Source organism: Corvus brachyrhynchos, unplaced genomic scaffold, assembly GCF_000691975.1.
Source record: "Corvus brachyrhynchos isolate BGI_N302 unplaced genomic scaffold, ASM69197v1 scaffold126, whole genome shotgun sequence".
In the NCBI taxonomy this organism is placed as follows: Eukaryota; Metazoa; Chordata; class Aves; order Passeriformes; family Corvidae; genus Corvus; species Corvus brachyrhynchos.
Genome location: NW_008239283.1, coordinates 2,470,374 through 2,497,612, shown reverse-complemented (window position 1 = coordinate 2,497,612; position 27,239 = coordinate 2,470,374). Strand labels below are relative to the sequence as shown.

Sequence of the window (27,239 nt, the reverse complement as noted above, 5' to 3'; positions counted from 1 at the left end):
GAACTATTTTAAGACCATTTGTGCCACATCAGTTGGGTGTGCACAGGTTAGCCGAAATGTGAATCCATAGTTTGGAAGCTTGGAATGCTGTCCCAGTTGGAAAACAACAGCATGCTGGAGATCCAGATGATGTGGAATGGTGCAGGAGAAAGCAGCTGTGAAGTAAATCAGGAAGTGAACAGTGCAGGGGTACTACAACAGCAGCCCAGAAGGGGATATGAAGCTTTATCTCCTTTGTATTCACTGTTTCTTCAGTGAATTGGACTGGATGATTCCTTGGACTGGAAACTTCTCTCCAGTTGATAGGAACAATTATTTTCTCCATCTCGGCAAATCAAACGATGGTCTTGGATTTTCAGTGTTGAGAAAGACTTCATTCTCCTAGGCATATTTGCCACCTTCAGCATTTTTATATGTGCTCATGTGTCCATTACTTGAAATACATCCATGGAAGAGCAGCCCAGTGCTTTGTCCTTGACTGCAGCCTATAGTTTTACCTCTGTTGTCGCAGAGATAAACCTGCCCAGACACAGGTGCTTCATCAAACCATTTACTGATGCATGGATGAATAATGGTGAGAGCTTTAAATGTCCCACACTTGTCTTGTTCTTTTCCACCTCAGAACATTTTTCTGTGTTTTCCTTTATAGACCAGTCTTGAAAGTTTCACAAATGTTTCTGCACATGGTTAGCGTGTGTCTTGCATTGACACCCATCTTCAAGGGTTTTCCAGGAGTACTGATCCACTTACTCTGCCTCTGATTGTCTGTAATCCATTTCCCAGGTAGAATATTTATATTTGTTATTTTCTGTAATTACAGCAATAAGACCTGACTCATAACTCCCTGGAGCTCACAGAGAGACACAAAAGTTGGTCATATCAAGTTGAAATCTGCTCTGAACCCTCCTACACAACCAGTCTTAACTACCAGGATTTGCAAATTATTATATTTTCACTATTTATGAACTTAGTAGCAATAAAGTGCAGACTGAATTGACAGAAAGTGGGTAACACTGCAAGAAAAATAAAGAATGCCACTGTATCCTGTGACAGTCAGTACATTCTGTGCCACTTCTGTGATTCTAAATGCCACATGAGAGACTCATTTGCAGTTCCTGCCAATAAAGCAGTGGTACAATATGAATTTTATGAACTACTCATACAAAGATTGCCATTCAGTAAGAATTGGATGAGCCAGAGGCTCCAGATAGGTATTATCAAACATTGAAAGAGGATATAAAAAGTGGGATGATTATTTTCTTTTGCTAAATAAATGTCAAGCCACAGCAACAGGTTCAGAACCACTGGCATACTCACCACAGTTTGCTTCATCTGACCCATCTGCACAATCTGGGTCTTCATCACACACCCACAGCTTGGAAATGCAGTGTTTGGTTGTTTTACACTGGAAGTGGTCTGGAGAACAACTGTTTTCAGCTTTAAATAAAAGAATTCCAGATCAAAATTAGGAATTTCTGGTAATATTTAAAATATGTGTTTTAAAGAAAAAATATGAAGGGTTCAAGAGTCAGAAATTGGATTTCTCTAGCATCGTTTATGTAATATCTGTAAGAAAACAGCAGTCAGGTTTATACTGTTTATAGTTTTGTCATTTTCTTATATATTATTTTATACACAACATTAAGGTAAAACAAATATAAAAAAGTATCTATTGTGATTTTTTTTTTAAACAGCAAATAGACTTACCATTGATAGAATCAAATCGCTTTAGCAAAAACCAGACAAGTTTTTTTCCTTAACTTTCTAAAATGCCAGTTATAAATTCTGTCAGTTTGTAAGACTAAGGCAGCTCTGGATGCTTTGATCAAAAATGGAATCAAAACTATGCACGATTTTTGTGAAATTCTGTGCTCTGTTAAATTGGGTAAATGCTGAGAAAAGTTTGACAAATATGTCATTTTATCAGTTTAAAACAACAATTTTTGAATGAATCCTACAACAAGAAAAAGATGCAAAGTTGCAGCTGAGCTTTCAGCCTATTCTTTAAGGATGCTCTAAGTTAAAGCTTAACTGCATTAACCTTAGAACAGCCACTTAAAAACAAAACAGATCCTCAGTGCACCCATGTGATTCTAGATGTTCTTTAGAGATAAATATATGTACTCCAAATAATTTTAAACTGAATTGACCATAGGGGGAAAACAGGAAACCTTCAATAAGTTTTTCCCACATTAATGTCTGTCCCACCTTTACCTAAGGAATTCTGTAGTGCTTCTAAAAAACTTTCCTGTCCCTGTTGAAAAGCAATTTGCTCCCTGATATTATCACTCTTGTTTCTCGGGTTTGGCAAGAGGAAAAAATTTAGGTTTGCTAAAAGTTGGTGTATTATTTCTTTCAGTGTCACATTTCCACAGAGCTGGGTATGTTCCTAACTGTAACAAATAATTCTGATCCTCAGCTAGGACAGGTTACCTGGGGATTTCACAGTGCTTTACAAGAAAGACCAGCACAATGACCTTCACTGTACATATGGAAAGCCTTCAGTATGAAATGTGACTTTGAAAAAGTCACCTGGTAAGTAAAACAAAACAGTGGCAGGGCTAAAAAAAGAAGTATTTTATGGATCCTAGACTGGTGAAATTAGAGTGAGTGAGAATCTCACCTGTTACCTGTCTTGTGCCAGGAGCCCAAGTCAATATGAACTCACAGTCCCTGAGCTGCAGATTCTGCTGCTCTGATTTAATTTCTGCCAGCTACACCTCAAGGCTTTTGGGAGCCTTCCATATACCATGTGCAGTTCTTTCCAAGGAAAAAAGTAATCTCCTTTATGTTTCACAGGAGTTTATCCAATCCCTCTTAATCAGTTTTTAAAGAAACCCAACATGCAAACCAACACAAAATGTTTTCTGCAAAACTTGTATTTATATCTCTCCTGAGCAGTTTGGAAGACAGCCATTAAACATGACCATCAGCAAAGCCTTTATATCCTTAGCAACCCTTCTCCCCTTGGAGAAGGATTTGTTCTTTGCAGAAATGCAGCACATGCAAACCTTGAGAAAGCTGATTCAGAGCAAGCAGCTGAGATCAGCAGCAGATCTGAGCAGTGAAATGAGCAAAAGACAGTGACACTTCAAGGCAGCCCCATCATCAGCCCCATGATCAAAGACACAAACTTATTCAATAAATTTCCGCTGTAAATCTGAAAATATTTCCTCCACTTATATTAAAGAAATATAGTTAAAATGAATTTATGGAAAGTAAGCTGCATTAAAAGCTGAGCAAATGGAAATCCAGTTACATAGGTAAATTAATGAAGTCCCCAGAGAAAAGAGAAGAGAAGTGGTTAAAAAATCAATGAAAGAAAAAGGATGTAGAAGGAGCTTTGGATCTACAGCTTTTCCAACAAAATATTCTGAAAAACATCTTTTCCCGTTGAAATGCATTGCTGCAAGGCATGGCAGATGAAAGCCTCAAGAAGATGAGTCATTTGTGAAGTGGTTAAGAGTCAAATACGTGTTTCAACCTCAGTCAAAAACCCAATTAAATGCCTGAAATTGTTTATACCCCTCTCTTCTTTGAAATGACTTTAAATTTGAAGTTAATAAATGACATTTTAGTTTGCTCCCTTGTATATAAAGCATTACATGCCAATCCCATGAATTAACTGTTTGCATGTTCTCAAATTATTTTAGGTAGAGGACATTTACAGTATTTTACTCCAGTTCCTTGTTTTAAACCGGCTACAGATGAAAATTCTCTAAGCAGAACTTACGACAGTCTCTTTCATCCTCTTCATCACCACAGTCATTCTGGCCGTTGCATCTCAGGTTTATTGGGATACACTTCTGGTTCTTCGTGCACTTGAACTGCCCGGACAGACACACATGTGTGTCTGTAAATTAAAAGAAAGTAAAAGAAGTTAAAATGATTAAAAGTTAAAAATGAAAAGATTCAAAACTTCAAAGGTAAATCAAGAAAAATACAGTTTGTTCATAGAGTTTGAAACGTGGCATTTAAAGCAGTTTAGGCTGTTTCTGAAGCCTACAAGGTATAGAATCACCTACCACAGTTCAGTTCATCAGAATTGTCCCCACAGTCGTTCTCTCCATCACAGATAAAGGCTGGAAGAGCACAAAGCCCAGTTCCACACTGGAAACGTCCTGGCTGACATCTGAATTCAGCTGGGAAAAGACAAAACTGCTTATGAATACTACCTGAGGAATGGTTAAATTCTCACTAGTGCTGTTCTTACCCTGTGGACTACTCAAAAATACCTACAAACTTTTGTATTTCCTTTATAATCTCAATCTGAGTATATATGAGTAACTAAAAGATACACATATGATTGGAAGACTAATTTCAAAGTCTGACACCTTAATTTGTGCAACTATAGTTACAGAGCTAATGGCACAGAATGAAACTCCCTGCAGGTTGAAGCTTGGTAAAGGCTCAACAGAGAACTGTAATTTAGGATCTAAACACTTGAGTTCAAGTCTGCTTTTAAGAAACTCCCTATACCACTGTAATTCTATTTCCCAAGAAAGGCCTAACATTGTTCCTTCTCCAGCCTCTGTCATTAGAAATAATGAGCAATTATGTACCTTTAAAGTAATATGTTATATAAACATAGAGTAGCTTAAAATGGAATTTTATGTAGAATGGTTACAAATATTAAAAAATGCTTCAAAAGCCTCTGGAGCAAAAAAGGAGAACTAATTATAAAATTGTAAAAATAAGGGTGAGGGATTTCAATACCAAAAGTCAAACTAACTGTTAATTAACTGGAGATTCTAGAACACAGAGCATTTTTTTTTAATATAAGGTTAAGGGAAGAAGACGAGAATCACGGGGAGAACATTGCTGTTGCTCAGAAAACTGCAGTAAATAATAATGTGTATCTAAACTTCTATAATTGCCACAAAACACAAGCAAATGAGATTAGAATCCCACATTTTTATTACTTAGAAAAATAAACCAAATAAACCTGGCAGAATTTTGTATTTATGCAAAGAATTCCACAACCTCAGAACACAGCTTCAAAATTAAAATCTTTAGCGAAAAGGCTTAAAAGATGAAAAACACGTCTGATTTTTCCAAACACCTTAAAAGACTCAGAGACCAAGGAACATAAAACAGTGCTGCAAACAAAAGTGACCCCAAAATCCTCTTCCTAAACATTATAAATGCTATAAATTTGTACAATATATGGACCCTGCTGGCACACTGGGCCCCAAAGGCAGCGAGCACTTACGGCACTCGGCGGGCTCGTCGGAGCCGTCGCCACAGTCATCCACAGTGTCACACTTCCACCAGAACGGGATGCACTTGTCGGTTTTGCAGCGGAACTGTGAGAGGAAGGCCAGCAGGAACAGAAGTTTCACGTGAGCATTTATTTATTTGTTTGTTTATAAGCAGTAATAGCGCCGTTTATGAAAATTTACACTCACGGCTTGAGGCATTCTTACATTAATTTAAAAAAAAAACCCAACCACATTGTGTTTTAAATATTGGTTTTTATTTAGAGATGTTTGGCACTGAGATTGTCAAATGGATAAAAATCACTGTAGTTTCAATGGCTGTGCTATGCTGGCTTACAGTGCCCCAACACAAACTGCTCACTGCATTTTGCTGCATTCTGTGATTTCATTCTCGAAGATCTTATTCAAAACTAACACTTCAATTCCTGGTTTCTGTTGAAGCAGACGACATCATTTTTCCAGATATAGCCAAACACCCATAGTTACAGAAAGGAGCCTTAATGTGTGGTGTTGTGTATGGTATTGCTTATATTGTTTGAATTAAATGAACAAATCAAATGTAAAGCCTTCCAGACTTTTAAAAGGATAAAACAACTGTAGAAAAACCAGAAAAATCCTTTGTAAGACCCTGGCTGTGCCTTTACTGTCTTAAGTAGACCTTTCTTCTGACTGAAAGAGGAATGCAAACAAAACAAACAGTACAAATTGATGTAATTTTCTAGGGCTAAACCTAAAACCTGAGTACATTATGTGGCTCATGTCAGGGAGAAAAATCCGGGAGGATTATCGACCAGCTTTTAAGAAATGTTGGTTTTCCTACCTGGTGTCTCTATGAACACAGGAAGGAAGGAAACCAAATGTTTAGAAGGACAAGACATTTCATTTTCTGTCACTGGGCAGCTTTTTTTCACATTTTAAAAATCACTGATTATTCAATAAAACTGTATTTAAAAGGTGTATTAAATTTGGTGCCTTATCTCAGTTTATCTTTTCTGCCAAGAAAAATAAGGGTCTCGAGAGCATTTATGTTACAGAACCTATAGCTGGAGCTACATCATTCCTGTACCACCCTGAGGGACTTGCTATGTAACAGGCTGGTTTGAAGGGCAGCTGTTCTAAACTATTAAACTGCCCCACACGCATCTGGAGCTCAGAGGAGCTCAGCAGGATGCTGCCAAGTGCAGGAGACAAACAGAAACTCAGACATTTGTCTTTTGTTCTTTGTCTTTTCTTCTTGCTCTGCTTACCACAAGGGACTTCAGGCTGTTAAAATGGAATTATAAAGCTATTTCCAGGAAATAGCTAACTCTTAGATGTTGTTATGAAAATACTAGCACTCCCTTCTAACCTGAGGAGACAAAACCCTGCAAAATCAGGGATCAGTCATATGGGTCTTAAATGGATGGAGTTTTGGTGTTCTAGAGTCTGATGGGATTTGTACTGAACAATTTCCCATGCCAGATTAGCCATCACAGGATGGTCTGGAGATACAAGATCAGTTTATGGACCATCCAACTCCTTTTCATCAATAGTAGCCAACAGTGGCTGTGCTGTCAAGAGCAGTTACATCATAGGACCAGCTCTGATTTGACAGCATCATCTGAAAATCTTAAGGAGAAACAACATTTTGCCACTGATCTCTGCATCTGATGCCATCAGACATATGAATTATCAAACAGCAAACAGATTTCAAAAGTGGAAAAAAATGATGACTAACCAATGTCAATCTCTGTCTGTCTAAAACAGCTTCTTTTATACAACTCTGCTCTCCACTCTGTGGAATCCACAAGTGATAAAATATTGCTCCTCAAGCATCCAAGATGCGATGCTATTTCTTGAATTCATACTACCACTGAATTAATTAGACTGGAATGGAGCCATTCAGTCAACTGTTAGCACATACATTCACTGTGGAAAAAGCTTCTAGTATCATTTAAAGAAAAACTAAAAAAAAAAAAAAAAAGAGTGCCTTTTTTTTAAGCTGGATTTGAGGAGAAAATACGGGAAAAAATTGGTAAGAAATTCCTCATTTTAAAGTGATTTACACCTTGAGGAAACAGAGGAAGGTAGTGGGTATTTAATCTTAAATAAGATTATTATTTGAGTGAAACTGTACATCTTTTATTAAGATGGCCACTGCTCCCTAAAAATTAGGAGTAAAACCATTTTTCTTAATGCTGGAAATCGTTATCATGCATCAGGATATAGAACATTGTAAGAGATCATTAGCACACCTCTAATAAAAGGCAACTACTAGAAAATCATACTAGAAATATTTTAAATGCCATATGTACCATAACAATCAACCAATTAATTGTCTGGTTAGAATAGTCCAAAGACTTTTATCAAAGTGGTTCTCTTATAAGAAATCAGTATGTTCTATGTATCTACCTTATATTTTAAGAAAAAAAGCAAAAAATGTCTATTTTAAGTCACAGGGACTACAATTTCGTGTTTCAATTGATGCAATTGTTTCCATTTCAGCCATTGGATTTTTTTCAATGCAAGTCTATCATTTTCCAATCTTTCTAATTGGACTGAGCTTGTTTTCTTTTTGAAATGCAAAGTTCATTCATGCATCTCAAATCACTCTTATATACATTTTGTATTTTGATATTTCAGACACATATTTTTTTCAAGGCAATTTTTATGGGTTTAGCAGTTGTATTTGTTGTAGCAACTGGCAGGAACATTGACATTTGAAAGCGAACAAGTCCTGAATTCTCTGGAGAAAAAGCCATTTGCAAGTCTGTTTCCCACTAACAGCCTTGGAGACGCTTTAAGAGCATCCCTGAGTGTTCAGCTCCTTTTAAAGCTTCCCCATTCCCTGGGTGCCAGCATTCCCTGTTTAAAAGCAGGAGGAGGAGCAGAGAAACAACCCCCACGCCGCTCCCGTACCTGGCTGGCGGTGCAGTTGGACAGGCACGTCTTGTTGTCCGCAGCCAGGTAGAAGTTGGTGGGACAGGCACACGAGTGCAGCTTGTCAGGGGCCAGCAGGCACAGGTGACTGCAGCCACCGTTGTTCAGGGTGCACACGTGCTTGGACACTGTGGGCAGAACAAGGGAGGTAGATCAGAGCCTCTTATCTCAGCACACTTCGGGGTAGCTGCTTTATAGAGGAAGAAAATTGTGTTCCACGTGCTGTCTCTACAATGGAATGTCTGAAATCGAAAACCCATGGAGGCAACCTCTTCCTTTTGCCTTTAAGCTATTCTCTGTTGTAGGCAAAAATGAGTTATTACCATGGCTGTAAGTTCAATGTTGAAAGAATGAGAGGAAGAAAAAAAGCTCTATTTTTTTTAATAACAAGAGAAAAAATTAGCTTATCTAGGTGAATTGCCAAATTGCATTCAGTTGCAATTCAAATACAGGATATCAGCAGGTAAGACACAATCACATCACTCACATTCTCTGACATTCCCTCAGTCCAGCAGTATTCTTCTGCAATATTAACACTTTTCAAAGACCCAGGTTAAAAGTTTTCATGACACATTGTTCCCCTCTTAAAAAATGGTAACTTGTACTGTAATGCAACTGAACAGTTGTGTACTTTCAGTCAGTATCTGGGTTAATTTTTAAACATACAAATTATCTCTCTACCAAGCAAGTTCTGTTAGATGTATTTAATACCAGATATGCTTAAAATATTAACTGCAGATTTATGTTTAAAAATGCTAATTTGAAAACTTCCACAATTTGAAACGGAACAGAAGCAGAAATAATCATTGCAGATAAACGAGCATGCAGTACCTCAGCACGTGGCTACTACATTAAACACATCAGTGTACTGCTTGGAAAGCAGAGACAGGGTAATTACCATCAGGCTGCCTGTAAGAGTGATACACCTGGATGTCTGTGATGGTGTGCCACGAGTTAATCAGGGAGAGCCTGCCTGAGCCAGAGGTTTTGTGGGCACGGCTGAGGGATTTGGTTTTCCCGTCGGTCCAGTAGATGTAGTCTTCAAACAGCGTCAGTGCAATCACCCCTGGGATGTCTTGATTAGGGACTGGAAGGAGAGATGCTCAGATTAATGTTCACTCTCAGAAAACTGCCAGTTAAAATATTCCCCACTGCACAGGCTGACAGAACAACTGCTATGGAATGTCCTGAGAGTAATTATCGTGACAATACACGAGGACCAGAGGGTTCTTTATCACCAGTTACAATGAAGGAGGATGGAGCACGAGCCCTGCTGGTTTAGAATTTGTTGACACAATCAGTGTTGAGAAAAAGAAAGGATTTCAGTTAAAAAAAACAAACCTCCAGATTTTAAACTAAAGACATGTCAAACTTTAAAGTAATATGCAACAAACGTAACTTTCCTTACTCTTTGCATAAGCAACATAAATTTGCTCTTTTACTAGAATAAATGTTATTAGAAAACATACAAAACAAACATGTACACCTCCTGATGCTCTGTGTTTAAGACCCTTTCATACAATTAATAGTATTTTATTTCATCAAAATATACTGACAAGAGAGACAGGAAAAATAAAATTTAAAAATTGGCATTAAAATAAACATTGCAGTAAGAGGGCTTATTGATTATTCCTAACATCACCAACCATACAATATGAAAAAACAAACAAAGTGATGATTGTTACAGTATCACAAAATTATGAGCCAACATCATTTGAAAAAGGATAGAAGGACATAAGGGAGAAAAAGCTTTGGAGCATTCTTTATCCTGCTGTACACTCCTTCTTCTTGAAGTATTTGTTCTTGGTAAACAGTAACTGAATGCCACTTTTTTTTTTATTTTCCTCCTTTTAACATAAACAGCAGTAATCATAAATGTCACAGGAGAATATATGGCCACAGTAACTAATTTGTAAATGATAATCTTTTGTTGCTGAATCACCTAATTACTGATAGAGGTGAAAAGGCAGAGCAGAGCAGCTGCCTGTCACATTTAACCAGCATATCCTTAACACCTTTACCTCATTTTGTGCATCTTTTGACCTGGACAGTGCTGACAGAGTTGGCAAATCTCAAATTCCTGTTGGAACATTCCATAGCTCACCGAGATCTGATGATGATACTGAGTATATGGAACAGCAACTTGGAAAATTCAATTTTCTATCCAATAGTCCTCCCAGTACTGAGCTCCAGTGCAGGGCATGTTGCCTTCTGGTCAAGGAGACCTTGCTGCTTAGAAATTATTTTCCCTTCTTATATGTCCCCATGAACCACATCTATTACACTGAAATAACAATATGGTATTTTTGAAAGAGCTTCACGGCATTTCCGAGAAATCAGTCAAAGTCCAAAGAAATCTCAATTTTGGCACTCATTACAGAGGCAACTTTGTCACAGCTCCACACACAGTACAGTACAAGAAAAGCTCTTATAATTTCTGTGATTTGTAGAATCCCACTGTGTAACGTTTCCAGTGAGAAATACAAACCAGGCTGACAGGAGAAGCAGGATGGGACATCAGAAACTGCTGCCCTAAATGAGGCCCTGAAGCTTTCCATAAAACTCATTATTTTATTTTTGCTTCAGTTCTAAAACAATATTTGTTCCTATAAATTATGACCCTTGCTTCTACTCTTGCCATCGAATTAAGATGTCAAAGGTCTCACTCCAATCTCTCTAAAGACAAAAAATGTCCTATTTTATTTGTCTGTTTTTTCTTTTTCTGATCAAAGTTAAGATTAAAATCAGAATAAAAGGGCATATGAAAGCTTTAGTGCACATGAAGAGGATTTACATAGAAAAAACTTATTTTGATTTCATCTTTATTATTCCCCACCAATGAAAAATAATAGTTATCCTTATTTTGGCTATCCAGGAAGCAAACCCCATAGCCTAAGCATAGATCTATGAATAAATACTTACTTTTTGGTTTTGTGCATGTTTGTGGGTTTCCATACAAATTATCCTGGCTTCAATGGATTAGACATACAAAAACATCCAGATGAAACTTTATATCCATGAACTAAAGAAGATTCAGGAGATTAACGTATACTGCCTGAATTGTCTCATCACACTGCATTAATAGGGAGGCCAAGTTAAGAGTGTGGCATAAAATATTAAATATTACAGTTGGAACACTGCACATAAGAAAACTGGCCATTGACTTAAGTACAATTTTCTTTTATTTAAAAAAAAAAAAAATCTGTAAGCACCAGGTTTAAAAGCTCAACTCTTTCAACCTTCCTAAAAAGAAACCCACCTTATCAGGAACAATGTGACAAATATTACATTCTCTTCATTTTATGTTCTTTAGAAGAAGAATGACAAAATACATTTGTTTCTAAAACTGGGTTTTTCATTATTACCATTTATAGGTATAAAATTGAAACTGTCAATGGCTTAAACACTCTCAGATTCAGCTTGCAGTTTGTCCTGTCACTATTTTTTATTTCTGAGTAATTTTCTAATTTTAATGGGCTTCTGCATTAACTTTTCATTAGGTCATAATCAACACAAACTTGCACTGTTTAAAGCTGTAAAAGCTACATGTTTTCTGTTGTGAAATGTAGAGAAAGTTATTAAAAAATTTAATTAACAAAGCAATGGATAGTACAAATATATGCAAATAAAAATCCACTTGAAGTAAAACACAGAAAATAAGTACAGAATCACTGGACAAATATTTCTTGTAAAAATTCTATGCTGACCATAAAAATATAGAACTCTTATGAAAGAAGAATTAATAATAATTAAATAACAAAAAACTTATAAAATTTCTTCTAAGCTGACCATAAAACTCAATGTATTTTCTTGTAGAAGATAAACTTGTAAAGCCTGAGAGCAGTTTCTGAAAACAGGCATTAAATGGCAACCAATTCTGTTTAAGGAGTAGTTCTACCATAGCTGAATACAATTTTTCTTTGGCTTTTAGTATGTTATAAGCAAGGAAACATCAGAACTGTTGACATGCAATAGGTTATAGAGTCTACAATTCCCATCAACTGTGAATGACCAAACAAAACTGAACAGAAAACTGAGGTAATTTTTACATCTGATTTTTTGATGGAACAGTAAAATAGTCTCTCATGTTCTTTTATTCTTTGCCTTTAAGGACATCAGTGTTTCACGCTTTCCAAAATTTCAGGCAGTGAATATTGATTTTTATAAATGTATGGACTAGAAGAAACACTCACTTCCTTCCCTCAGTCTTTCCTTTAACTCCAAAAAAGCTTCAGCTGATTGACCTCATCATAAATGACATACAGTCATTAAATGTTGCACCACTAATTACTAACCCTACAGCAAACTCTGTGGTGTGAATCACAGTTTGAAAGAGGAAAGGAAGATCCCCTTTCCTTGGCAGCACTGCAAAAACAGACTACTAAATTTAAGGTAAAGGCAGGTTAGTCATAAGTAAGCACCTCTGTTTCCTCTGCATCACCTATTTGAAAACATTTAATCAACCTGACAACCCATTAGTAAGAAAGCAATATATTCTGTTAAAGATAAAAAATTCATTTTTGTGATTCCTTTCCCCACCACAGCCTCCTCCTACCAGAGATGGGCAAAAGTTCCTTGCAATTCCTCCTTTTCTAACACACCTGCTGCCACCTCTAATTCTCTAGTGGTGCTTCATTTTATCCATGAATTATGGATTTTCTGACACTGAATGCTAATCCCAAACAGTGCTTGACCAAACAAGTAGATGAGAAAAGGGGTAAGAAAGAGGAGGCAGAAAGGAGAAGGAATGCACAGGCCTTTGAGAAAGCTGCAGAAAATAGGAGGGAAAAACACAGGCAGGTAATAAAAGGGAAAAACGAGGAGGTTTGCAACAGATCACAAGTGGTGGGAAATAAAAATTATTAGATACTTGAAGACAAATAAAAATGACAATATATAACATAATAAAGGGAGATGAAGTGCTGCATGAACTTAAGAGAAGAGGCACAGGAGAGAACGTGATTATGTAGACACATGAGAAACGTGACAGACTTAAAATATGTCTGTCTCTCTCTCTCCTGCATTTTGAATGAATTTTGATCCAAGACTATAAATTCATAGGCTGTAAGTCATATTTGTGATACAAATGTTTACTTTTCTCTTTTGTGAACTCTGCTTCCCTTATATTTTCTGAGCACATTTACTTAAGCATAAAAAAAATTTTTGTCTGATTTCAGGAATGAAAATCATTCTATCTACGATCTCTTAGCTACAAAAACATGCTTATGGAGAAGCCATACAGAAGTGAAGCCTAGCCTCCCTTGGCTCTTACTGAAACACAAGTATTTCCAAAAGTAAAAGCAAATACTATAACACAAATAATAAAAACAGAAAGGTCTTGTTGTCAGGTGATAAAATCAACGTAACAAGAAAAACTGTCCTTAAAAAGGACAAATGCTGACTCCTTCCAAGAGGAAAGAAACCAAAACCAAACCAAATTATCAGTGCCCTATCACGTCCAGAAGATGGCTGATCACTTCCAAGACAGAAAGAGACGTATTCCCTTCCCTTTCCAAAAACAAAGGGCTGCAACCTTGCCCTTGTGTAAAAATCTACAAGAACAGTAGGGGTGAAAGATTCCTGTCAGGCTCTTCCCAAAAATGCATTCACCAGCTAGAGTGCCAGTGCTGGAAAACAACTGGTAAAGGTAATTAATTGCTCTTAAGCAACCATTTAAATTACTTTCTAGCCCTCGTGGCATTAGAGCAGTTTCTGTTTAAGAATTTTGGCACCCAAGCACAGAAAATTTACATGGGTGATCACACCTGAAAAGCCAGGCTACACTGTTTTGAATTCCACGCTCTGAAACTTGATCTTTTGAACTGCAATAAAACAGAAATAAAAAGCTTACTGACATCTTGATCTAAATGGAAGCAATGGTAATCTCCTAGGAAGGATTAAGAACCCTCCAAAGACAAATTGCATCCAGGAAGAACAACACTTAATAAGAAAATAGCAATTAAACCTACAAAACCAAATAAACTTGGAAATTTGCTGATCTTCTCTTCTGCAGCAATTACTGGCCCCCACTGTCCTCTTTCTTTGTGAACTCCCTCGTAGCTGTTTCTGTCTCATTTTACATTCAACTTGGAACCTCTCTGAGACACAGTCAATACTTTTTTATTTCCTATACTACTTCCTCCTGATGCTTGCTCCCTTTAATAAAGAATTTGAAGTGCTTAGTCCATAAAATTAATAATGAATAATGACAATAAGATTATCTCTATTAAGCGTGGGACAAAGTATGTAGTTTTGACAGATATAATTAAATTTAGGTATATTACATTAAATATTATATTTTAAAGATGAGATATTTTATAATCATTATTACATTTATGAAATTGACACTTTGTTTAAAAACCTAAACCTGTCAAACTCAGTGAACAGAAAAAAAATATTCATGGACTCTACAGATTAAGTCCAGTAATTGAAGCCATGTTGCACATAAAAAAAAAATTAAAAATACATTTTTAGGATGCTATTACTCATATCTTTAATAACATGTCCATGCATAAGTATTTCTTTCTGCAAAATCACTATCTACATCACACATCCATATTGGGTCAAGTATGGGAGATAAAAGTCCTAGCATTCAGTGATGGGATATTTTGCCAGTATAAAAATGTAACTGAAACAGTGAAAACTGAGAATATTTCAGTACAATAAATTCACACAAAACTTGTTAAACCCCCAAACTGCTATCACTAAAGAAGCAGTAAATTTAGACTTAAATCTAAACATCTTAAGGCACTAATGTATTTGTGATATTAAAGCTGACTATTAGCTATAACAACACCATGAGAAGAGATGAATACATTTTCCAAAATCTGCCTGTAAAACCAGTTGATCAAAGCTAGGAATTAAATATTTTATTGTTCCACTTCAAAATGTTTTATTACATTTTTAAATTCACTGTGAGCAGTTGTTTATGTTCCAGTTACTCCACAGCAGTACAGAGTAGTAATTAAATTATTCTCAAATATATACAAGACAGTATTTGGGTAGAACAACTCACAGTGTGCTTGTGAGTTCTAAAGGTTTTTTAATTATTTATCAGATTTACAGAGACCCTTTAGCTGCCTACCAGCCCCTCACCTTAGACTCCTGCCTTGCTTCTGGTTTTGGTATTTATTCCCACTGACCCCCAAGTTATTCCTTCTTTTATCTTTCCCTCTCCTGCCATCATCCAACTACAAGGACACAAACCACTGAGTGCCTTTGGTTTACCTCATTTACCTTCCACTGCAACCATGGGAGCTGTTCAACACTTCAACTTCCTCCACCAAAATCCTCCTATTTTCCATCGTGTTGATATGAACAGGGAGAAAACAGAAAATCTGTGGTTTATGTTCTCTGTTGTGATTGCTCTCTGACAGCAACAACTGCATGGAAAGTAATGCCCATCCCTTAAAATTTGTGATGGCACAAGCCCAGCTCATGCAGAAGTTTAAAGTACAGTGAACTATTTTCAGAGGTTTATAATCTAATCTAATTTGAGCATATTGTCACAAGACCAGTGGAATATACCTGTTGGCATATAACCTGTTGGCAATCTTCATAAACTGGGCTCCATAAACTGGAGACTGGGGAACCTTAGAGTAATGTAACTGTATTAACTGCCTTTAATATAGGTGAATATGAGTAATTTTCCCTGAATATTATCCTTTAAAAGAGAAGGAATATAATAAAATAAAATAATCACATTTGGGAAGACATATGGATGGGAGAATTTTATCGGAACAGTTACGAAAACTGAATCCAGAAGGCAATAATGGTGAGGAAGCAACTATCAGTTTGTGCTATCGGATGTGGCTACAATGAATAATTCTATAGACTCCTCCAAAGTTGGGAAAAAACTGTTGCCGTATCAGAACTACTTCTCATCTGCTGTGAGAAACAAACCCTCTTTTCAGACTTCTCTAATTTTTGAGCTATGAAAACCTCCAGTATAAATCTGGAAGGAATTGGTTTCTATAATCTTTTAGATCACTTCTTTATTAGGGCAATTCTATAAAGAATTGGATACACTCTATTATAAAACTCTGGTGGCAGAGTTCAGAATTAGACACAAATATGTTTTTTTCTACCTACAAACTCCTTACAATGAGCAGCTTTTGAAATTACAGGTGCTAAAAATTAAAAAGGTTATAATCTCCTAACTGCTTGTACTTGTTACTTCAAAACTTGCATTTATATTCATGCATTATCTGTTAACTGTATTCATTACTAAAGAAGTAATTTATGAATATTTAATTTATAAAGTACAACAGTTTTTCATTGCTTAATTTCCATGTCAGATGAAGGAATGAAGTGCCCAACTTTTTGTTTTTACAGTACAAAGCATCGACTTGACACAGTTTAAAGCTTAATCTCAGAGAAGGTTCTGTACTTCCTAAACCGGACTATCACATTTCCCTGTTACAGTTTCATAATACTGAAATGCTTATCTTCAAAGTGAAATGGGGAAATGTAGGCACCTCTGGGTTTTAGGAGCTCTGAAGGACAGGAAAACCTGCATGAAGCAACCAGATACGCAGGCAACTGTGAAGCTTGCATCTCCTCTGGGCAGTGGGAACTGAAAGCAGCTAAGTCTGACAAATTCTTAAATTTTTTATTTATTTTTTTAAAGCTCACATAAGTAAACCAGCTTAATGCTTAGCCAGATTAGTGCTTCAATACTTGCTTAATCATTTACGGTGCATAACATTTGTGAATGCTGCAGTGCTGAATTGGCTAAGCTCTAAAGACAGTTTACATAACCAAGCATTAAACTTCAAACAGCTAAGCAAGGTCATCGCTGCCCCCAGTGCCAAGAAGAGCTCCAAAGTACTCTAAGATTTCTGGCCTAGTTAGCATGTTTTCAAAATTCTTACTAGGACTCTCTTGGCAATTATAAAAGCCTATTTCTCTATTGAAATACAGAGAAACTTTACAAGAGAAAAGCAGCAGATGTTCTCCTCAAAAAGCTTTAAGGTTCATAAGAAACAAACAAATAAAACAACCCCTTCATAGTTGTTGAAAAAAGTGTTAACACCAGGACTAAAATACATATAAACTTCCACTGCATGTAATAAGCACTCCTTGGTTTAACAAAGTGCGTCAATAATCAGCCTAACATTGTTCTGTTTATCCTAAAGTACCTGATGTGGAGCACAGAACACTGCACACTTTCTCATACCATAATATCCCTTAATGGTATGAAATCCACTCATTCTGACAAGTTACTTATTTGCTGGGTCTTGTGAAATCTCTGTGGCATTTTCTGATATATTTTGTAACAGATAATTTAAGATCCAAAAATCATAATCTCAGGAAAAAGCCTTGCAGCAAGTGAGCCTTATCCTCAGAGATCACAGAAACAAGTGAGAAAATGCTTAGTTTGCCACTAAAAGCACTTCGGATTGCATCACTCACAGCATTCCCGTTCACACTTTTTCCTCTGCTCCATGAGAATGTATTTTGTGGTCACCATACCTGTGCTTTTATCCTTCTCCATTTGAAAACACAAAGGATAAGAGCAAACTCAACCATCTCCCCCCTAGTTAACTTTGACAATGCAAAATGACAAAGGAAAACAGACCATGAAATCCACGTGAAAAACATGCCTTCAAGAAACACAGTTATCACAAGAGATAAAACCTAATCTTTCTCATTTAAGTGCTTATCAATGGGGATTACAGATATCAGAAAGCCAGAGGGGATCACAGCTCCAAACACTGAACTTCCCTAAGTTTCCCTTACTAAAATAATTTATTTACAATGGCTCAATTTCATCTTCCAAAATATTTCTATTCCTGTGCTGAATCATGAAGAAATTAAAATTGTATTTGGTTGGTTGTTCCAGGAGGAAGTGGGGAGGAAGGGAAAAGACCCCAATTAAAGGCAAATTGATCATTATGTGTGAACTTTGCAGAACTCTCAAAGCTCCTCTTAGAGCACCCCCAGGGTTGTTTCATCCGTTTCAGACAGCGAGAATTCTACCAATTACTTTTGAAACCCACAGAAACTTTTCTACAACTTGATTTTGATTTGATCATGATGTTTTGAGTGAAACTCCTGACAACAGAAAGTGACAAATGGCATTAGGTGTGGGCAGGCTGGAGAGGATCCAGAGAAGGGCCGCAAAGATGATCCAAGGCTTGGGAAGCTGCCACAAGAGCAAAGGCTGAGAGAACTGGGTTTGTTCACTCTTGAGAAAAGAGGGCTGAGGGGAGACCTCCACCACATTCCAGCCTTTAAAGAGGACTACAAAGAAGAGGAGATTCCCTTTCTACATGGAAAAGGTGAAGGGTGATGGGAACATGTTACTCCTGGAAAGATTCTGATTGGAGACAAGAGGAAAACTTTTTACAAGGAGAACACTGAGACATTGGAATAATCTTCCTAGGGAAATGGTGGATTGGACACTTCTAAGATGCAGCTGGTTCTGGGTCATCTAGGCTATGCTTTTCCCAGAAAAGGTGGGACTAGGTGATCCATGGGGTCTCTTCCAACCTCATGATCTACAATGATCAGCTAAGGAGAAAATATCGCTTCCACATCACTTAAATACCTCAGGATCTTTCTCCTGAAGCTCACTTCTTATGGTATGAATATTTATACACCATCTGGACTTCAAAGAGACATGCCCTCAGAAGCAGCACAATACCAGCTTTACACAAAGTCACTGTTGCTTTTGGAGCTTGCCTCAGATACTTCACTGGTATCAAATTTGGATAAACTTGCTGTGGCATTGTGACAAATTCCCTGCTTCTCCAGGATCACATATCCTCAGGAGAAGACATTTATTCTGTGAATATAAAGCAGTTGAAGCTCACTTTATCCACTTGGGCTGGAGAACCCTACAGGTTGAAGACCAAGGCAATGGACACCGAAGATGGGATGACTGGAATTTTGCAGCCATCTCCTGAGTTTAGTGTCAGGACATTTCTGGGGAAAGAAAAATTCTGAAACTCTCAGGCTGAAAGAGAAGACTCTGAAAAGTTTGACCACTGCAGTCAGTTTAGGGCTGAGAGAGACACATGGGCTGTAATTTACTTCTTTCCTTTGAAAAATCCAGAGAGAAGAGTAAGAGAACAAAAATTTTATGAGAACAAAAATAGCAGGACAGCAGCACAGGGAAAGATATCGAGAGGAGTAGGGAGCTTTGCTTCATCTGTCAGAAGAACAGACTAAGCAGGAATCCAGCTCAGGGCTAGGTCTGAGAGAGTGCTGCTTAGGTGAACAGGTTACAACTGACTGGTGTTCATCCCCAAAAAACCATGGACATTATGCTGAGATTAATGGGAGATTAATGTAAACATACAACTCTCATAGCTAGTGCTAGAGTGTCTCCAATCTACCATCTCAAACAACTGCCATTGAATTATTCATGATGTATTTATAACTTACAATTCATGAATACAAGGGCTAGAAAACTTGTTTTGCTTTTCCTTTGGTTTTTTTTTTCCTTTTTTATTTCATGGCGAAGCTTTGATCCAAAAATAAAGTAGTTATTTCATGAACTGTGGTTTGGAGAAAACGTGGAGGCACCCAGTATGACATAAAAGCCAAAAAAAGCCCAAATCCATGAAGTTTTACCAGCATAGCAGCAGTGCTGAGGTTTGGGTAAAGCTTGTGGAAGGAGCTCAGGTAACAATTTCACTTCAAGTAAAACATCAGCCAAAAATTCAGTAGACTGATACTATTTCATATGTTTGAATTAAAATGAAAGAACTTTAATTATACAATTTGGAATATGAGAACCATTCATCATAGCATAGAAATTTTTTTTTTAATACTTTATAGAGAAATGGCACAAGCTTTTTAATTATCTGTCAGGTAAGAAGCAAAACACAAGGATAAAGATTAGTTCATTACATAAAGATTTCAGAAGTTATTATTTCACCCATCTACCAGGAAAGCCCCAAATTACAATTGCAATACTGGTCTCACGCTGAGCAGACTAATGGGCATTTCCAGGCTTTCTGAGGTGGGAGAAAAGGCTGATTTTAGCCCTATTCTGACACATGGCACACAGGATATATCCCTTCTACTTTTAACACCAAGTTTCACTCACTTTGTAACTTAATAAGGAACATGCCTATACATTCCAGAGTATAAAATTGACAGGGCTGCCTCAGATTGCTGAGTCTGTTCCTAGAGTTTCTTTTTCCATTTGACATTTTTCCCACAAACATGTAGTACTGCACATTTAAAACGTATTCATACCCATAACAGAGAAGAAAAACGAAAAGCAGATTTTAAAAGGAAAAATTCATCTTGAAAAAGGTTGCAAAATTTTTTTTTAAAGGACAGTTTTTACATAATTATACACAGAAAGCACCCTTGATATAAAAATTATCAAAAGGAAAAAGAAAACAACTGAAGCATTGACCAACCTTTATGTCTGTGAGATCCATCCATGTCAGAAAACTCAATATGATTTTCATCAGCCCAGTACAGCCTGTGGTTGACATAGTCTATGGTAAGAGCCATAGGTCTGGAGATCTGTGTTTCTATAACTACAGTTTGCCTGGATCCATCCATCCCGACACGGCCAATGTGAGGGTACTCACAGCAGTCAATCCAGTACAAGTACCTGTGGAACAAAACACAGCAGCTGAGTAATATCAGTAATTAACCAGAGAGGTTGTGGCTGCCACAGCTCTGGAAGTGTCCAAAGCCAGGCTGGATGGGCTTGGAGCAACCTCAGTCTAGAGAACGGCATCCCTGCCCACCAAGAGGGTTTGGATGATCTCTAAGTCTCTTCTAAACCAAACCATTCTATGACTCAATGGTTAATTTATTTAGTGGATCTCAAGAATAGGTCAGTAATTACTCTTTAGTATTTCCACTTTCCAGATAAATTTTTGCATTTTTCTAGACCTGTCCATAAATTAAGTCTGCTGAATGTAAAAAGTTTGGAGTCCTCATGCTAGGTGTGATTTTATTAAATTAATTATGGACTAGTAAAAAGTGCATTTAAATGGCTTAGTCTTGATACCTTAGAATTTGAAGCACCACCCAAACTAGGGTTTGTGAATCTCACATCCTGCATAAATGGCATCACTACTAAATTGATCAGAAATATGGTATTACATCTACTTTCTTTTTTTTACACATATTACAAAACCTTTTTTGCTGTTAACAGCCACATAATGCAAACTGAATTGCTTCAAGAAGTACCAGTTCCAAAATATTAAAACAGTTTCTCACACAGAGGGTTTAAAAAGGGGCGAAGCATTGAGAAAGACTGTCGGAAAGCTGAGCAGCAATTTTCCCCTCAATAAGCTATTTAACCACAATGCAGAGCATGTTTGCCACAAAGAAAGAAAAAAGTCCCATTATTCAGTACAAGGATGCATGTGGCTGCTGTTGTATGCCATTACTCAGAACCTCAGGACAGATCTTTCCAGCTGGGAAACTGATTCTGCTCTACAGGCTTTGGACAGGCTCTCCAAAATCCAGATGCAGCTCATATTCCTAATAACCACCTGGAAGTGAATTTGTGTGCAGAAGGAAATGGTAGCCCTAAGAACAGCTACAGGTATCCTAGAAGACACAGGTGCAATATGCTGGCACCAAGCCTGCTCCACATAAGCAGCAGAGAAAGGGAATTTTCTCCACTCTCTCCAACAGAAAATGTTTGCTTTGGAAACAAACTTCATGGAATCAGTAGGATATTTCATTAAGCATTTCTCATTTGTGAGAAAAATACTAAGATACAAGTAACACCATTTCAAATTGTAACTCTGAATTTGAGTTTTTATTTCCAGGAACTTTATATACTAAAATAAATTTTAAAATACATATGTTTATTAAAAAAAAAGTAAATAAAACCCCCCTCAATCTTGGAAAGCTCTCTATACACACTGAGAAGAAACCCAGTAAATTTATTATGCCTATTTATATGTCTAAGCCTTCCTGAAGGACTGAGAGTCTCTCTACTAACTTTGTAGAGTGATTTCTGCATACACAGGCATGTGCAGGCAACCACACAGAGATCCCAGGTATTCCTGTGTTGAAGACATTAAACAAACGTCTGCACGCTTCCTCCCAAATTTTACAAGGAATAAAGGGTACTGTTACAAGAAAATTAAATTCCAGTTCTAAGAACTGGTAGAAAACGGCTTTTACCTTAAAAATAGTAAACTAGACAGGTTACATTTCTATATTAGGAAGAAAACTGCTTTTCTTTATTTAGGTAGAGTCCAGACTAACTCAGCGATTTTCTCCTATCACTGAGTATTAGATTAAAACAAACAAACAAACCAACCTAAGCAGTATTTCTTATCTATTCTCTAAATAAAATATATCTTAATATCAAATTAGGATTAAATAGGATTTACTGAAAATTGGCTGCTTCGTACCCTGCTTGAGGATCTAAGGACAGATCTCTGGGGAACTTCACTCTCTTGCTCACAAGGACAGTTGGGTACAAGCCATTGAGTTTAGACACCTCAATAATTCTCTTTTCAGTATCAGACCAATAGAGATTCTTCCCAATCCAATCGACAGCCAGGGCATTGGGAACAGCTGTATTGTGGATCACCTAAAAAAGCAAAAATTACATTAATTATTCATCTAAATAACTGGGAAAATGAACAATTGAAAAGTTACCAGGATATTTAGAGACTGGACATTTGATATTATGACATACAACACATGGAAAATGGGTATTATTCACTGCTAAACACTGAGGCCTCTCAGGTAATGACACTTCTGAAGTAGCTATGACAATGTGACACTTTTCTCCTAGTAAGGGAGAACAGAGAATACCATGATATTGTAAATAGGAAATCCCAACTTCTCTGCATTATACACAAACTTTTAAGAACTTCTGATCTTTGATTTCTCATCTTAAGTTTCTAGTTTTGTCTTAATACGAGAAGAAAAAAAAAAAAAATTCAAACCAAACCAACCTTTTTCTCCTTCATATTCTATTTTTCGTTCCACAGACCAGAGTGGAGATGAGGCTTCTCTCCCCACAGCGTGCCCTTGAACACATCTGCTTCTCAGCTCCCCATTTCTCTCACCAGTCTCCATCAGCATATCCTTCATTTTAATGTCACAGTTGTGCCATATGTCATCATGACAGGCCATAAAAGCACTCAGCGAGTTACTGGTTGGAAAGTAAATACTGTGCTCTTATTTGCAACATTCATGTGGCAGAAGAATGAGGAACTTCCCAAGAATTAGTTAAATTTCAAAAGGACTACATTGTTAAGAGACAGAAGCAATTTAGTCGCCTACTGGAAAACCTACAGACTACTGACAGGGATGTGTTATCCTCAGAGCTTTTGATGACTTGGATAATTCTGGAACTTGAACAAATTCCTCTAGATATATGTGATTACAAATCTCATCATGATTGTATGACTCAGTCTGGCTTGTCTGGGAGTACTTCATGTCAAGTGTTCAGTAATATTTGAATATTCATTTGAGTCCAATTTCTTCTAGGCTTGAAAATTCTGTTCCTGAGAAGGTCTATCCTGACCTATTCTATTCCTGATTAAGTCCTGATTAGATCTGGGCAACTAGAACTTCAGAAAAGCCCCCACAAATCAGGAAGCAATATTTGAAAATTTATGAGATTTCTTAAGCACTAAAAATGGGTTTATTACTGTGGTGTACATTCTAATTTATTGTCATCTTCATCACTAACAGCATGTGCACCAGAGAGCATAAACTTCATTTGTAAACCCATATTATGTATAACTGAATGTGCTAGTCTTAAATTTATTTACCATTTGAAGACACGGAAAAGCCTTCAAGATAAGAAGGGATATGGTGAGATGCTTTAAATCAGTTTTATAGTTATGAAAATGTAAAAGCACCTTCTCAGGTTGTTACGTAATTTATCACCTTATACAATCTTTTTAAAAAGTTAAATTCCAGGACACACTGATTTTTTCATGGGAGTAAGATATTTTATTTTCTAACACCTTCACACCACCAGCTTCACCAGTTTATAAATGTGTAATTGCAGCAACTGCTGCACTGTAACATGGGACATTTCATGCAGAAATGGATAACTCCGAAAATTTAGAGTGGTTTAGCTATCTAAACACTACACTAAAGCATGAACCAAAGTAATTAATCTCTCTTTCTGATGACTTTTCCTTTGGAGAGTCACTTCAACATATCCCAGTCACTGAGATCACCAGCGTGGCATTTAACGTGCACAGCCCAGCTTTCTACTGCATTTTCCACTAATATTTGAATCTAAACTCTCCATGAAACACTGTGCTAATGCCTGAACACATCTAGGTGAAAAACCTATCATTGCAATTCTGTAAATATCTCTGGCATGAAGAGATACAGAAGAAAAATGAAATGCATCCCAGGGCAGGAAAGCCAGAGCTGGTGTGCTGAAGAAATGCCATCTCCTACAAGGGGAATCCGAGCCAATACATCAAATAGCATCCCTTACACTGATAGTAGATCTATTCATAGCAAAGAGTAACACAACAAGTGCAAAGATATTAAAATGAGAGATCCATACTTCAGGGGAAAAACCATAAAAACCTCTCTCTTATGACAAAAACCCCCCCATTAAAATACGTAAAAAGGTTTGCTAGATAACAAATAATAACATCAGCGTTTAAATAACTAAATAAATAGTTAAAATAATTTCATTTGAAATAATTTAATTTTTAATAATGTCAGCTATTTAATATGTCCTATGGCAGCCTAATAAAAAGAGATATAAAAATTTGGCACTGGATAAAAGGATACTGACAGACTATTAGACAGCTACAATATATAATTCTTGCCAATTTTTTCACGTGTTTTTAGCTTTCAGAGGCCAAATATGGGCCAAGTTTTTCCGAGAAAAAACAGGCTTTTGCATGAAAGTTAAATGAACTTATTTTCATAATTTTTGTTTTGAATATGGCATCCTATTTGAGAAAAATTTTCATCAACATGACACTTGTGCAAATTGCAAATTATTAATGATGGAAAACCAAAATACCCTCCATGTCCTCATCCTAATTTTCTCCTACTATTTGTTCAACTTTTGGAAACCTTTTCTTAAAAAAAAAGAAATTATTAATGAATAAGTAGAAAGCAATTTTTTTTATATTCTTCTACATGATTATTAGAATTTTTTTGATTGGGAAAAATTCTTTGTTCGTTTTGAAATAGTTAAGATTAGAAATAAAGAGTCTGAGTAATCCCCAGCCCTTATATAATACTGATTCATCCAGAAGGGACAGAAGCTGAGGAGGATGCTTTGGAAACTGTTTAAAGACAATAAATATGATTCAAAGATTCAATGGATTTCAAACCCCACACTTGCCTGTCTTCTATTTTCTTCCCTTCACAGGGAAAACTTTTGAGTGCATGCTGGGTTTTAGTTTCACCCTGATGCAATCAGAGTGCCATAATTGCTTGTCCACTTGTTTTTTAAGAACAGTTATTTTGGTGTGAAGGATGCAAACGAGGCGCACTGAAGCCAGTGAGTTTCAAACCCTAACTCATAGAAAACAAAGCTGTCGTGCTCTGAGGATGTGTCAGTCCATGCACGAAGCTGTGAATGAAAACCACAATTCTTTTCTCTCTGCATATTTATCGGTGTGAGGGAACAAAATTCACAGGATATGTTATTGCTCATTTAACTCCATGTTTCAGAAGGTCAGACATAATAGAATAAACAAAGGATTCCTTACTGCTTATCACCAGTTCTGGGAAAATGTTCACATAAGTCAACAAATGTTCTTAATAGTGGATTTGTGAACTTAATCCACTATGGAGGCATAACAGACAGGCTGTGCAGAAATGAGAGTGCACTTTTACCCTTCACAGCAAAGACACTGAGTTATTTTAATTATCAATCTAGTGGAGGTGAAACAAAAACAAACTGAAGATCACAAGAAATTTTATAAGAAGTAGTAATACACCAGTGTATTTACACAGCTTACACCTAATGATAGCTCTTTTTTTGTTCTTTGGCATCCTGGAAACCACATAGAATTGCCAATTCACTAAACTGTCAGATAAGTCATGAGGAATTTAGCTCCTAAATACAGTTCTCCTAGTCCCTATCTTTACTTCAAATAAGGTATAAATGCAATTAAATTTTACTACGACTTGCTAGCTCATGCTGTATTTGTATTCATACACCAAAGCTTCACAATTTGGGTTAAAAGTATGAAGGAGTATTTCCCAAAACACTCAAAAAATTTAATGCTAGTAGTGTCATTAATCCCCAATTACCTTGATATCACTTCCATTTAAGGACATTCTGTTTATGCGACTGCCATTTGGTCTGCTGGAATCGATCCAGTAAATGAACTCTTCTCTGTAGTCAAAGTCTATTGCAATCACATTGTTCAGCCCCTAAAAACAGAAAAAAAAAGTCCATTTATTCAAATGTTTGAATACAAACTGCTGGATAGCATTCAGAAAGCAAAACACAGTTAATATTCTTAATGCTTTATTTTACTGTTTGTATATTTCTGAAGCACTTCCCTCTCTTTTCCATACACTACTTTTAAACAGAATAAGATAAAGACTGTAACAGAAATAAATATGGTGATAAATTGTCTCACTTCAAAAATGCAGATGATGTATGAAACTAATTAAAGCTCCTGTGTTTTTCCACACTCTTATTTAAATGAAATTAAGCAGTAAATACTTCCAACTTTTGCTCAGTTTCACTGCTGTTGCTACCTTTGGCATTTCTTTGGCAAACTAGACGCGATAACCAGAAATGGTATAATCTTTATGACATTTAAATAATGAAAGAATTTCCTTAGCAATATAAATTAATCAGGAATTCAAAATAGTGGTGTGCAAAAAGACATTAATGCTAATTCCTGAATGAGGACGTTTTGACTTTTTAGATGCTATATTATAGGTATGGTATATATAAACTTATATATAAATAGATGTGTGTATGAATACACACAGACACAGAGGTGGTGGATACAAAAAGTGTGAAAGCTGGAGATCCAGCAGGCACCTGGGAGTCTCCTATGGCTCCAATTACAAAGCCAATACATTTTAAGAATGAGTGGTGATTATATCTGAGCTACTCCAACAGGTTGGGAGGAGCAATCCTACAAAAGTGGCTTTTCATCCCAAATTGCAGATAAGGAAGAAGGGGATTGCATT

The 27,239-nt window shown here is 36.6% G+C and overlaps 1 protein-coding gene across 1 annotated transcript in view; it reads right to left on the bottom strand.

Annotated features, from left to right (window-relative positions):
* The window catches only part of LRP1B (LDL receptor related protein 1B), a 483,986-nt gene that overhangs the window by 73,002 nt on the left and 383,745 nt on the right, over positions 1-27,239 (bottom strand). Inside the window, exons 58-66 of the mRNA XM_017740107.1 lie at positions 26,340-26,462; positions 22,490-22,671; positions 20,519-20,718; positions 9,037-9,225; positions 8,118-8,266; positions 5,213-5,306; positions 4,026-4,142; positions 3,734-3,853; positions 1,318-1,437 (exon numbers count right to left, since the gene is read on the bottom strand). Of these exons, the coding sequence (XP_017595596.1) occupies positions 1,318-1,437; positions 3,734-3,853; positions 4,026-4,142; positions 5,213-5,306; positions 8,118-8,266; positions 9,037-9,225; positions 20,519-20,718; positions 22,490-22,671; positions 26,340-26,462 (1,294 nt within the window). The remainder of the gene's footprint in view (positions 1-1,317; positions 1,438-3,733; positions 3,854-4,025; positions 4,143-5,212; positions 5,307-8,117; positions 8,267-9,036; positions 9,226-20,518; positions 20,719-22,489; positions 22,672-26,339; positions 26,463-27,239) is intronic.